The sequence below is a fragment of the Lathyrus oleraceus genome, chromosome 1, assembly GCF_024323335.1.
Source record: "Lathyrus oleraceus cultivar Zhongwan6 chromosome 1, CAAS_Psat_ZW6_1.0, whole genome shotgun sequence".
In the NCBI taxonomy this organism is placed as follows: domain Eukaryota; kingdom Viridiplantae; phylum Streptophyta; class Magnoliopsida; order Fabales; family Fabaceae; genus Lathyrus; species Lathyrus oleraceus.
This window is the reverse complement of record NC_066579.1, coordinates 15,051,790-15,066,552: the sequence shown is the minus strand read 5'-3', so window position 1 is coordinate 15,066,552 and position 14,763 is coordinate 15,051,790. Positions and strand designations below refer to the sequence as shown.

General features: G+C 34.2%; 1 protein-coding gene and 1 pseudogene across 1 annotated transcript; one reads left to right on the top strand and one right to left on the bottom strand.

Moving 5' to 3' along the window:
- Positions 1 to 555: 555 nt before the first annotated feature.
- LOC127087490 (thaumatin-like protein 1b) lies at positions 556 to 3,443 on the bottom strand. The gene is made up of 4 exons (XM_051028375.1): positions 3,289 to 3,443; positions 1,408 to 1,461; positions 670 to 1,179; positions 556 to 568 (listed from the first exon to the last, which is right to left on the bottom strand). Exons 1-4 carry the CDS (start codon positions 3,441 to 3,443, stop codon positions 556 to 558), a joined length of 732 nt encoding a protein of 243 aa, XP_050884332.1.
- Positions 3,444 to 5,130: 1,687 nt separating this feature from the next.
- On the top strand, positions 5,131 to 14,487 carry LOC127087478 (uncharacterized; annotated as a pseudogene).
- Positions 14,488 to 14,763: the final 276 nt, after the last annotated feature.

Below are 14,763 nucleotides of genomic sequence, written 5' to 3'. Positions count from 1 at the left end.
TACATGTCCGATGAATTATTGTGTTCACGAATAAAATTAATGGATATTTAATTATCCGATAGTAAACAAATACAAATACGAATTTGACAGTTTCATATTCGTGAGTATCCTTATCCGTTAATAATGATCAAAATTACATAAATATTATTTTGTTAAATTTAAAATTGTTATTATTATTATTATTATTATTATTATTATATTGATAAAAGAAGAAATATAATAAATGTGATTTATTTTATAAGTATTATTATGTGATAAATCTGATTTTTTTATGATTTTAAAAGAGGATAAAAAAATTAAGATAATTATATTTTTTTTAATTATTTAAACAACAGTATCTAAGAAATGAGGACAAATAATAGGAGACTATCATCCGTGCCATGGATATCCATTGTTCTCTTTATAAATATTCATCACTAAAATTTTCACTCATTTTCCATTACTTATTCTTTCCGTCTTTTAATCAGTGGTCTTTAAATCAGTTGTCTTTATTAATAAAGTAAAACAAAAAAGATATTCTTTAAACACATATTGTTCACTAAAGATTCTTAAAACTTATGAAACAAAACTAAATAAAAAATCAAAATCATGAAACAAAACTCAAAAAAAAAAAAACAGCTAAGATTTTTTAATGAAATTAGAGAGGGTGAAAAACCTGCATGGTCTAACCTGAAAGCTGGGCAAAAGATAATCTTGAAAGACTTAGTTGAACAACTAAATGTGTTTGTCCCATTGTCATAAGAATCCTTATAGGCCTGAGGACATGCTTTCTTGAATGTGGGAGAGTAAGAACTTGGTTTACAAGTTTCTATAGAGCAAATAGTATTTATACTCATAGGGCATCCTGCACTTATGCAATTCAAATTCTGGCTGGCTTCACTTATAGGAGTCACTACTATGGGAATGTTGAAACCTTCTACCACATTAATGTTGTAAAAGTAAATTCCACCTTCATAGCTATAACGAAATTCGGCTAGGGTAGCACGCGGCACGGTTCCGTTTTCATCGCAGGACACATTCGCGGTACCACAGTCGCCGGTAAGACATGTGAAATTTCCTTCTGTGCCTGTGCAGAGAGTTCGGCCCCATAAATAGCCATTCCACGCATCAGGAGTTGTGATTGTGTTCGGATCATGCGGTTCTAAACCATGTTTAATGGTTTGAAAATTTCTATTTTCACTGGTAGTAAATAAAGCTGGCCACACTTTATAGTTGCATCCGTTGTGTAGAATGAATCGCAATTGATCTAAGTAATGAAAAATGAAAATCACTAGTTGCTTTTTAGACAAGAGTTCAATCATATTTTATCATGCTTTTTTCTTAAAAATGTATATACAAATAAATGTATCATTATGTAACATTTTTACAAAATAAATATTAATCCATAGGTTTGTAGATAAGCATTACCTGATGCTGATAGATGGAGGATCACTAACAAGAACGAAAACAATGTTGTTGGACCTGGCCGAATCATATGCAAACTTATAGACATTATATTATGGATGAAGAGAGACAATTATGGGTGGTAAGGAACTAGTAGGATTATGAAGAATTGGTGTTTTTGTTATTTTCTCATGAGTGATATGTTAATTATTTATAGGGACTACATTGCGAAGGAGCTAGTTGACTTACAAAGTTTGATTTACTTTCAACTTAATCCATGAGTTGTTTGTACTAGTCAATTACATCACCCGTCTCTAGCACAATTGTTTAAGGCACAGTTACATCGGCCGTCCTGACTGCTTTTACTTTACTAATAAGAAACCATTTAAACTTTTTTTTTTAAGAAGGGTGTTATTTCAACACTTAAAAATTGATATCTTTTCCGAAAAACTTCAAAATTAACCGAATCAATTTTTATAAAAAAATCAATATTTTTATTGATCACGTCTCTTGTTTTTCATCATTTATTCAGGTGAAACAACTACTCTTGATTGCAAGATAATTTTACACTACATAGAGAAATGGAAAAAAAAAATGAGACAATTGAAAATAAAAGAAAGAGAAATTTTGGAGGAAGAAGAAGATTGTATTGATGTGTAAACTATACTTTAAACGTTTGTTATAATGTGTGTTAATCACAACTGTTATTTCTGAAATTTGACAATGCTATTACAAAACTTGATACAAATGAAATGAAGATATTTTTTATTTATAGATGAGATTACTTGCACATTCAAGTAATCACAAAATAAATAACTCAACTAAAACTAAGCTAAGTCAGTCTTCTTCGACTCTGTTGAGGTTGACTCATTTGACAACGACATGTTTTGATAAATTGTATTTGACCTTTTGTTAAATACAATTAATACAGAATCTTCGAAGACTGACGAATACAGATATACTATTTCGACTTCAACACAAAAAATTATATATTTAACAAAAGCAATGATTAATTATTTATAACTATTGATTTAACATTTAAAAAGGAAAAAAAAACTAATTAAATATGACATCGTATATAAACCATATTTGTATACATTGTTGCATGCCTAAAATGGTGCTAGAATATCATTTCTTTTCTTTTATTACACCTAGAATAAATTGTGAGTAATTTATTCCCTTTTAGATGACTCTAATAAAATAAAGTGATATGAATTCAACTTTCAATATGAAATATGCAAGTAGATGGGTGTTGGTTAATGGAATGGCGAATTTTGCCAAAAGAAATAAAAAAGAATTATTGTTGATGAAGGTAGGATTCGAGAAGGCAAATGTTTGTGTGCCATGCGAATATCTTAGATATATAATGAGAAAAGTGAGATTTGAATATCGATGACTGAAGTGGATGGAAGTTTGCGTAGTTTCAAGTAGCATGTCTGTCTTAGTGAATGGTAGTCCGACAAAGGATTATCAAGTATGGAAATGTTTGCGTCAAGAGGATCCCGTGTAACCTTTTCTGTTTTTACTTGTAGTAGGAGGTCTTACGGACTTAATGCAAATGTCATTCAATTGGGTGAGTTAGAACCTTTCAAAGTATCTGAGGGTTTACACTTTTCGAAATGCTTCAATTTGTAGACGATTTAGTGAGTGTGGGCAAAAGTTCGTGAAAGAACTTATGGAGTATCAAAGTGTTTTGCATGGTTTTGAGTTAGTTTTAGGATTAAGTGTGGACTTCTTCAAGAGCATGATCATAGGCATCAATTTGAAGGAATGTTTTGTGCAAGCAGTCTCAAATGAGAAAAATTATAGCTCGTTCATATATAGGTGAGTGAAATGATTTCATCTTTAATCAATTTTCTCACAAAGGAATATCTAAGTCCTATGTGTCTAGACTTTCCATTATACATTTCATTGAATACTCTAGCTAAAGTGGCTTGGCTATCGCAGTGTACCAACAACTTTGAGACATTGTCTTTTATCAACGGAACTTCTAATAGAAGGTCCCTCAACCATTCTGCTTCTTGACTGGCGGAAGCAAGAGCCACGAACTCTGATTCCATGGTTGAAAGAGTAATGCATGTTTATTTCTTTCTCTTCCGAGATATTTCTCCTCCAGCTAGTGTAAATATCCACCCAGTTGTGGGTTTACGAACTCTAATATTGTATATCCAACTTGCATCGGTATATCCTTCTAGTATGGTGGGAAACCTACCATAGTGAAGGCCAAGATTTTTGGTCTTTTGTAGATAGTCGAAAATCCTTGTGATTGCCTTATAATGTTCTTTATTTGAATTACTAGTAAATCTACTCATTTTACTAATTGCAAATGATATGTATGGTCTGGTACATTGTATTAAGTACATAAGACACCTTATTGCACTTGCATACTCCAATTGAGTCATTGCTCTTCCATTGTTCTTTTGAAGTTTGACGACATGATCAAAAGGAGGGATTACTTCCTTAGAATTTAGGTGTTTGAACTTATCAAGCATTTTTTCTATATAATGTATTTTACTAAGTTCGTAACCCCCATTATTTCCCCATACTTTGATCCCTAAAATTGTGTAAACTAATCCAAGATCTTTTATCTTGAATGTGAAAATTAGAAACTTTTTTGTCTCTAATATTCCATCCATGTTGTTGCTAATTATTAACATTTCATCAACGTATAGACAAAGGAATATTACAATATTTTTGTACCTTTGTGTATAAACACTTGTCACACGAGTTAGAAGTAAACCCATTTCAAAGTATGACAGAATTAAATTTTTGATGCCATTGTTTTGGTGCTTATTTTAGTCCACATCGGGATTTGACAAGTTTACACACCTTTTGTTCATTTCCAGGAAGCACTTAGCCTTCTGGTTGTTCCATGTATATTTCCTCATCGAGATCTCTATTTAAGAATATTATTTTAACATTCATTTGACGAACTATAAGGTCATCCAAAGAGGCTAAGGCGGACAATATTCTAATTGTTGTTTTAACATCCACTTGATGAACTATAAGGTCATCTGTTTAAGAATGTTATTTTAACATCCATTTAATGAACTATGTGTCAAAGTAATCAACACCCTATTTTTGTGTAAATCCCTTTGCTACTAATCTTGCCTTATATGTATTTAATGTACCATCACTATGATACTTATTTTTAAACACCTACTTGCATCTAATGGGCCTTGATCCCTTTGGTAAGTCAACAAGTTCCCAAGTGTAATTTGACGTGATTGAATCCATTTCATCTTGGATAGCATCCTTCCAAAATGAAGAGTCCCTCGAAGCCATTGTTTCCTTGTAAATTTTAGGATCATCTTGTACTTGAAGAATAATAGGAATATTCCGTACATAATTCTCACAGTTTCCTTCAACTAGATAAAAAGAAATAAGTTGAGAATATATTTTGTTTGGTTCTAGATCCTTTGTTTTTCTGACTCTTTTGCTTATCCTAGGCTCGGGTTGTGTTTCAATGATCTGAGAGGTACTTTCGGGTTGTATCTCGATACTCCGAGAAGAATCTTCCTCACGATATCTTTGTTTTAGGGAGACTCGGATTCTTTATCCTTAGTAATGAGGTTTTCAAAGAATTTTATATCTCGGGATTCAATGATTACATTAGACTCTAAGTTTAAGAGTCTATATGCTTTACTATTTCGTGCATAACCTATAAAGACATGTTTTGTCCCATGAGGTCCTAATTTCGTTCTCTTAGGAACCATATTTTTATAGTAGGATACACCCCTCCATACTATGAGGTAATCGATATTTGATATTCTACCTTTTCATAACTCATATTGGGAAATATCGGTTTTCTTCAAAGGAATTCGATTAATTATGTGGCAAGCGGTTAGTAAGGCCTCACCCCACAAATTAAATGGCAATTTGGAATGTATTAACATTGCATTCATCATATCTTGATATGTTTGATTCTTCCTCTCGGCTATACCATTTTGTTGTGGTGTGTGAGGTGCGGAGCATTCATATATAATGTCATATTCTTCACAAAATGTATCAAATTCAGTAGAAAAATATTCATCTCCCCTATCACTCCTAAGAACTTTGATACTTTTATTTAATTAATTTTTTACTTCTCCTTTGTAAAGTTTAAAGGCACTAAAAACATCATCTTTATGCCTTAAAAGATATACATATGTGAATCTAGAAGAATCATCGATGAATGTAATGAAATATTTGTTTCCCCCATGGGTTAACATGCCACTAAATTCACACAAATATGAATGTACAAGATCAAGGAGATTTGTATGTCTTTCAACACGTTTAAAAGGTTTCTTAATCATCTTTGATTTAACGCATAATTCATATTTTTTGAAATCATTTATATTACATGAGACCAAACCAGATTTAATTTGTCTCTTCATAGAACTAATACTGGTATGTGATAATTTATTATGCCATAAAGAAACGAACTCATGCATGTAAGCACAATTAGAAATTTCATTAATAATATTGTCGGTAGTATATAGTTTGATCATTCCCTCAACGGAATATCTTTTTCCTATAAATACACCATTACAGGTCAATATAAGTTTGCTCAATTCATATGTAGATTTAATTCCCGATTTACCCAATAAATCCCCACTAACAAGATTCCTATTCATATTGGGGACATGAAACACACTAACAAGAGTGACTTTCTTTCTAGAATTGAAGTTTAGTTTGACGGATCCGGTTCCAACAACTTTTGATCGTACTTCATTTCTCATTTGTACTTCTTATTCATCATTGGCCTCATAATAGGTTTTAAAAACATCCTTTTCATAAGAGACATGCATTGTAGCACATGTGTCATACCACCATTCTTGCATTTTGCCTTTGATTACTATTATTTCGCTTACCATAGCGATTATGTCGTCATTTGTATGAACAAGATTGATATCATTTTTTTGACTTATTATGCCTGCAATCTCAAGCATAGTGTTCGAGTTTTCCACACATAAAACAGCCGCTTTTTGAACCTTTAGGACCGCCAGAATGTTTGAATTTTTTATGTTCCTTTTTAGGTACAAGATGACTCTTCATGCTATCATGTTTCCTTTTTTCCTTTGTTGGTCACAACATTGCTTTGGAAAGACCAACAAATTCTAATTTCTTCCTTCCCTTCGATTCCTCCTCAATTCGAAGGTGTTTCTGGATTTTCTCTAGAGAGAAGTCCTCATAACTGTGCATCAATTTCTTTCTATAGCCTTTCTACGAAGTTGACAATTTTGCAATGATTGCAACAACTTGAAAGGTTTCAGGAATGTCTATTTTCACGGCTTTTATTTTATTCACAAGAATCTGTAACTCGTGCACTTGGGGAAGAATGGGTTCGAAATCTATAAATTTAAAATCAAAGTATTTAGAAATTAAAAACTTATTCGTACCTTCCTCTTCGGCCTTGAATTTAAACTTGAGTGCCTTCCAGATTTCTATTGTACACTAAGTATCCGTATATAGATCGTAGACACGACCAGACAGCGTATTTAGAATATGTCATAGTGTAAGACCCCAATTTTGACCCTAAGATCCCTCATGTTATCTCATCATATGCACTGGCTTTGGGATCACACATTGGTATCCTCCTTACCCCTTATTCATTAGGTTTACATTGGGAGAGGTCACCAAGCACACTTGATTGTATCAAACTTTATTTTTCATTATTTACTAACCAAAATACCAAAAATATGTCAATGTATAGTTTGTTTCTTTTGTAGGTAGTGTGTGTGTTCACCCATGCTCCATCAAGCTCATATTTAGGGTTTAAGACCCTCAATGCAAGGAGATCAATCAAGAGATGGTTCACAATGACTCTAGACATCATATATGGGTCCCCATAACCTTCACATATCATTTTGATCAAAAAAATCATCAAGAGTTTGAAGCTTGTTTGTCTTGGAAGCCCTAATTCATCTGGGTATCTTGTGTGACTTCCTCAACAAGTTTCTTCAACATTTGATCAAATATCTCAAGGGATACTTCATATTACATCATCTTACACATATATGATCCTCCATGAGTCCCAAATATCAAGAGAATGTCAAGTTAGCAAGTTAGTTCATGGTGGTTGAGCAGAGAAAGTCAACTGGTCAAAATTGGGGTTCCCTAGACCCAATCTCCTACACTTTTTGTCATATGAAAATGATTCCAAGAGAAACGTTACTCCTTATCACATTACAAATAACTTTAATGTTTAAGTAAAAATATAGTTTTTCTTGGAAAGTCATTTTTTATGGTGAAAGATTATAGGTCATTCTGTATGAACCCTAGTTAGGAGGTTAACTTCCAAGGACCATAACTTGCTCAATTTTTATGAGATGAAGCCATTCAAGTTCCATTATCAAATTCAATATGTCCTTTTCAACTTTTATGTTTGTAATAAGTTCAAATTCAAATTTAAAATGCATGTGCCAAGAGGAAACATTATAGGTCATTTTAGTTCATTACCATTGAACAAGTGATTTTCCTCAACTTCTAAAATGCATAACTCCTTCATGCCAAATCCAAATGAGGTCAAATTTGTGACCAAATTGAAGATATTTTAAAGAGATACAACTTTTATGAATTATCTCTTTCCATTTTAAGTCCATATCAAAAGTTATTGAAGGTGGAAGAAGTGAACATTTGACTTGGTACTTAGAAAATTTTCAAATATGTTTGATTTTCAAAATTTCCACCTCAAAATTCATCATGATCCAAGCTTCAAATGGAAAAGTGTTCAGCATTAAATTTGTTCCCCTTGACCTCACCTTTCCAAAAAGTCCAAGATCACTTCCTTTGGACCAAAATTGAGGGACTTGCACATGGCTCCTTTGTCGGATTTGTTTTGGCAAGTTTTGGATTCAAATGATCATTCCTCTTTGCATGCTTCCATGTGATGACCCCAGTCCTCTTTCTGCACGAATTAAAGTTGGATTGCATCATTCTTTAGGCCCAAATCATTGCCTATGCATCCATGCACCTTGGTTTCCAATTTTAGCAAATTTTCAAGTGGTGCATGTAACACCCCGATAAAATATGATAATTATTTAAATTAAGTTAATAGTATATTTATTAATTTAATTAAATAATTGGATTATTATTGGAATATTATTTGGAATTATTATTATTGGAATAATAAGTTGGAATAATAAGTTGGAATATATATAAAGAGTTCCATTTGGTAAAAAGGGTTTTTTTCACGTGAAAATCAGAGAAGCGACAGAAAGTGGAGAAAGAGCATAGAGGAAGAGCAGGAGAAGAAGGTTGAAGAAGGAAGAGCTTGAAGCTAAAGGATTTTTCGGATTAACTCAGGTAAGGGGGGTTTATCGTCGCTTAATGGGTATTATGGGTTAACATGTAATGGGTAGTAATAAACCGTTGAATTGACCCTAATTGGGATGATGAGTGCTGAAAAATTGTGATGAATAAGTTATGTTAAAGCTGTAATTGAATCTATATTTGGGTGAGTTGTGATTTTCCGAACGTGTAGCTTTTTACGGAATTGGAATCGGAGGTCCGGAAGTCCTCCAACGGCGGAAAATGCGGAGAATTCTGCATTCTGCTTCGTGTTAGCGCAGGAACAGCTTTCTGTCTTGCGTTAACCGGTTAACCTAGGGTGTTAACCGGTTAACACTGTTATGAATTGTGAAATATTGTTGTCTGTCTTGCGTTAACCGGTTAACCCAGGGTGTTAACCGGTTAACACTGTTAAAATGTGCCAGGAAGCGTGTTCTGTGTTGCGTTAACCGGTTAACCCAGGGCGTTAACCGGTTAACACTGTTGGAAAAGTGGAAAATTGATAATTAAATATTGTGAACGTATTTGATGATTAGCCTATATGGGTGTATGATATAGTAGGGGTCATTTCCCGTTGTTTTGAGCAGTATAGGTATTAGTAGAGCGTGCTAATACTGTGATTTATTATTTGACATGATATGATTATGTGATAAATATGCATAATACTGTGAATGTATCTGTTATGTATGCAATTGTGAATGGACTGTTTATGGCTTAGAGTGTGAGCATATGTCCATTGTGGATTGTTGTTGATGATTGCATGCTAGGTGATTTAGCGTGCATAGTATGGCCTTTATGGTGGTAGCTAATTCCCATGGTGAGGAATTAGTGATGAGTTATTGTGGATTGTTGTTGATGTTTGCATGCTAGGTGATTTAGCGTGCATAGCATGGCCCTTGGGGTGGTAGCTAATTCCCATGGTGAGGAATTAGTGATGTGAGTCACTAGGTCTCAAATGAGTGGGACTAGTGAGCTTGGTAGCCGTATCTGGATTTGATCGGTGAGGTTGAACTATATGTTCACGAATAGTCGGTACCGCATGCATGGAGTCTCATTGCATAATGTATGTATGGCGTATAATATGAATGGATGTATTCCAATATTATACGTGTGTTTTGTGTTGTGTTGAGTATGATGATGAGTTGATGTTGCCGTTGCTGAATGTGTAATATGATTAGGGTGATGAAATGTGTTAATTTACTTAGCATTACATGATATTTTATAATGCTTATTATATCGATTGAGGAACTCACCCTTACAACTATGTTTCAGGTAACGAGCAGTGATTGAGTAGAAGCTAGTGATTGGAGTCTAGTGTAGTTCCTTAGTGAGTCATGCTCTGGTAGATGTAACATCGGGACGGGATGTTTTACTTGTTTTCATTTGGTTGTTGAACAACTTTACATGTAATGTGTTACATGTTTTGCATGTTGTTAGATTTTTATTCCGCTGCGAATTGTGCAATGTTTTATTTTGATTAATAAATGAGCATGACGAACTGTTTTGATGAATGGTGTGAAGTGTCAAGTGTGACACCCTTAAATTGCATATCTACTCTGATTTATGTTTGGTTGTTTTAATTAATTATTGGGATATTTTAGAAGGGTGTTACATTAGTGGTATCAGAGCATAGTTGGTCGAGTCGAGTCGTAATTATTCTGTTTCCCTGTACGTGATAGGTGTTGTGTAACCCTATCAGTACTTATTGTTTAGCTTGTTGGGTTTTCAGAATAGAGATGGCTGGAAGAGGTAGAGACGATGCTGCGATTGCTGAGGCTCTGGGTATGCTAGCTGGAGTACTTGGAGGGAATCCGAATGTTGTGGGATTAGGAGCTGCTCGTCAACTGAGTGAGTTCCAGAAGAACAATCCTCCAATGTTCAAGGGAGCATACGATCCAGATGGTGCTCAGAAGTGGTTGAAGGAGATTGAGAGGATCTTCCGAGTGACTGAGTGTGCCGATAACCAGAAGGTCAGGTTCGGTACGCATATGCTGTCAGAGGAAGCAGATGATTGGTGGGTTGCTGCCCGCACTGAGTTGGAAGCTGTTGGGAGTGCTGAGATCACTTGGGCGGTGTTCAGAGAGAGATTCCTGAGGAAGTACTTTCCAGAGGATGTCAGAGGGAAGAAAATGGTTTCATCTATGTATCAAATGACCCAAATATTGTTGAAATAAAGGCAACCTATCAATGCCTCAAAGTATCATGAATGATCTATTGATCAATCATTAATAGGTTTGAATCATTGAAGGTTTTATCAACTCTAAACAACCATCGTCATGATCTAATAGATCTCATCAACCAAATAAATGTGAAAATAAGTCAACAATAAATAGCAAATGAAATAAAATACAAAGTTTGATTGAAAATGGTGGATAAAAAATAGTAAGAGCAAAAAATCTCCAAAAGGGTGTAAACCTAACAAAACCCACTTGTCTCAAAGTTGACTCAAATCTCTCTCAAAACACAACCCAATAGTAAAAACTCATTTCCACACATAAAAAAAAATCAAAAATGTCAAGGAGTTTGAGTCCAAAATATTACCAAGATTGTGGTGTCAAAACTAGGTTGTTGTTGTGTTTGGGTTTGAGAATGAAGCAAAAAGCTTGGAAGAGGGTGGCTATGGTTGTTGTGGTAGAAAAATGGAAGGAAAGAAAGTTGTATGTTTATGTGGTGGTGGTGAATGATTATGTAAGTGAAGGTCACAAGTTTGCTATTGTTTTTGTTGTGTGGAGATTGTGGATTTTTACATGGTGGTTGGGTGGTTCAAAGAAGAAAAGAGGGTTTGGGTGAGTTAGGGTTTAGGTTGAAAAGAGGGAGCTTGAATGTGATTTGGGCAGAGGTTTTGTGACTTTCAAGCTTGAAAAATGAGTGGGGATAGTGTTCTATTTATAGAGGAAGTAAAGGGGTTGAAGTGGGTGAAAGAAAGTCACTTTGTGGTGAAAAACAAAGTTACTGCTGCTGTCTGTGCAGGTGTAATCGATTACCATGATTAGGGTAATCAATTACACAGTCCAAAATGGCCTGGAAATCAATTTTTTGTCTGTGTAATCGATTACCATGATTAGGGTAATCGATTACACAGTCCAAAATGGCCTGGAAATTAATTTTTGTCTGTGTAATCGATTACCATGATTAGGGTAATCGATTACACAGTCCAAAATGGCCTGGAAGTCAATTTTTGTCTGTGTAATCGATTACCATGATTAGGGTAATCGATTACCCAGTCCAAAAATTGATTTTTCCCTTATTTTGTTGGTTTTTTCTCCAGAACTTTAACCGGATAACCCCGGTTTTTTCCAGGTGTAAACATCATGCCTTAAGTCTGTGTAATATGTATTTGGTTATGAAATTTCAATGAAATTATGATGATGAAATAATGAATGCATGCATGTGCAGTAGGGACATGGATCAAATGAAAGTTGTATCGGGGTAGGGTGAATTTTGGGGTATGACATAGTGATGATGGGGCTCTCTCTTCTGGATCCTAGGAGAACGCGCTTATCTCAGAACTCGAACATTTAATAGTCTTGGAGGCTAAAATTTACAAGAACAATAAAGCATTGGAAGTTCATCATGACATGTATTCAATGGATGATTTTGTTGAGACGCGAAAAAGAGCTATTGTTTCGGTTGATACACCGAAAGGAGGAGGATACTTATCTGATGTAACTGGAAGGGAGATAGTACCAGTTGAACAAGATTTTGGCATTGGTGAGAGGTATAAAAGACCATTTGATTGGCTTCAAATTGTTTTGAATGCCATGTTGGAGGAGAAACGCATATCGAAACGAAGTCTCGATGAATTATTTGATGACATAAAAATCGCGCTCGGATGTGTAAATCATTCAACTGCTTGCAAATCCGATATAACTCGAAAGTCGATTCATCCTGGAGAATTTGATCCTTTTCATGTTAACAGTTTCAGTGGTTTTATAGAAGCAGTTCATAGAATCATCAAGCTTATTGAAGGAATTGCTCCAATGAGGAGAATCAAAATTCAGACGTATAAATTGTTCATGTTTTTCAATTGAGGGTCAGACTTGAATCCACTTTTGCATCAACTTGTTCACACCTGCAAAAATTTACTAACAGAGAGAGCCGATTTCGAAAATTTTGTCGAGGAAGTTGCATTTGCTTGGACTGGAGCATTAATAAATGCACTAACTCCACAAATGCCCCAATTGCAATGGATAAGATAAAGAAGCACTTAAACTATTTTCTGTCCGTAAATGAAAATCAAATTGATGTTGATGATAAACAATCTTTCTGCACGCCTTCTAGTGTGAATCCAGATGATCGGTCTGATGAGACTAGTCAGTATGATTTTGTTGAAGAAATTAGAAAATTAAAAGATGATTTGACAAATACAAAATCGGCAAAGAAAGACTTGGAGGTAAAGCTTATGTCAGTAATTGAAGAGAGTGAGAATTTGACAAAACAGTGTCATGAAGCGCAAAATAGCATCGGAGTTTTAGAATCAGAAATAGCGACATTGAAAGAATCAAAAGCTATGGTTGAAGAGAAGATTGAAAAACAAATTATGATAAATGAGATCTTGACATACAACTTACAATAGCGCAAGCAAAATTGAATAACATCTATCAAAAGTTTTCGTCGCTAGAATTTGAATTTGAGAATAAAAAGAACTCAGTGCGAGGAGTTAGAAGCAACATGTCTTGAGCTTCAACTCCAGCTAGAAAGGTAAACAGGAAGAAAAAAAACTTCTTTACACCTTTCACCCTTTTCAATTTCAAGCATTTTGCGATGTTCTTTTCCTTTTGGTTAATGAATCTGATTTCTTATACATGGTAAGAGCATTGCGAGGAAGGATTCCCCCAACAAATGGCAAATGCGAAGAAGAAAAGATATATCAAACTGTAAGAACATTTATCATCAACTCCTAATAATAACAAATATTTTTCTACATATTGCTATCAAGCTTTGTCATATCAATCGTCGGTATTATCAATTTTATTTATATTCTCAATTGAAGTAATCACTTACTCAACAAATCTCGCAGAGTGCCAAGAAAGTATCATCAACATTGAGAAGCAACTCGAGGCACTTGCTTCATCTAGTGAAACATCAGTTTTTGACAAGGTTACCTCGGCAACTAGTACTATACATTCCGTCTCAAAAGAAGAACTTGATCAAACGAGCTTCACTCCGCAACCATATGCTAGCCGAGGATGATCATAAAAAAGGGATACATACCAGTGTCAAAAATGAAGAAAGCAAAAAAAAACTTTAGATGTACAGAGAGCCTCCCTTGTTGAATCTGAAAAAGAAAGTACTTTGCAAACTCCTCAGGTCACGGTTAAGGGTTCGGAGCAAAATGATAGAAGCAATGGCACGAGAAATCAAGCAATTGTAGTACATAAAAAATATGAAGGTTTTGATTTTCTGAGAGGTTTTCTGTTGCAGATTTTGATTGGGAACATGTATATTATTTGCTTTATTGGAATTTCAGATTAATCGCATTGATAAATATATGTACCGAGTTTGGTTTGTGATACAATTTTTATGTGATGGCAAAAATGTAACAAAAAGAAATTATCCTTATCAGTTATTAACACTTCTGTTCAGTTGTAAAGTATGATTAATTGTTGTTCAGTTGTAAAGTCTGATTAATTAACACCAAATTACCACCCTATTTTGATGCTACAAAACGAGAAGCGCCAAACATGAAGAAAAAAATAACAATGGTAAATTTGTTTTGCTGTACTTAAATTGTGCATCACTTCAAATCATTTTCACATTCAATCCTTTGGGTATGTTTCTTATGGTTGGATATCATAAAATAAAAGGATAGGAATAGAGGCATTGCGCATATGACCGCTATTGTGAGCCTTGAAAACCAGATAAATACTTAACAACGTACATAAATACTAAAAATTAAGTTCCAACCTACCTAAAACCCTTAAAAACAGTAGCTATAACAACCTACAGAATTTAAGAAGACTGAATGTGGAAGAATAGATGAGAAAAATAGATGTCTGATTTGAAATGATTTGAAAAGAATGTGGAAAGAGAACAACAAATTTGCATATTTGACATCACTAAAAGCTTTTATATTAGTAGAATAAAAGGGAAACAATACCAATTGCT

Bases quoted from the DNA above. Each gene is read 5' to 3' on its own strand.
- LOC127087490 (XM_051028375.1), bottom strand. From the start codon at position 3,443: ATGGAATCAGAGTTCGTGGCTCTTGCTTCCGCCAGTCAAGAAGCAGAA. The intron at 1,462-3,288 runs GTATAATGGAAA...TGATTCGGCCAG, and splicing joins GCTAGAGTATTCAATGAAAT to GTCCAACAACATTGTTTTCG. The intron at 1,180-1,407 runs GTAATGCTTATC...ATTTACTACCAG, and splicing joins CCTCCATCTATCAGCATCAG to TGAAAATAGAAATTTTCAAA.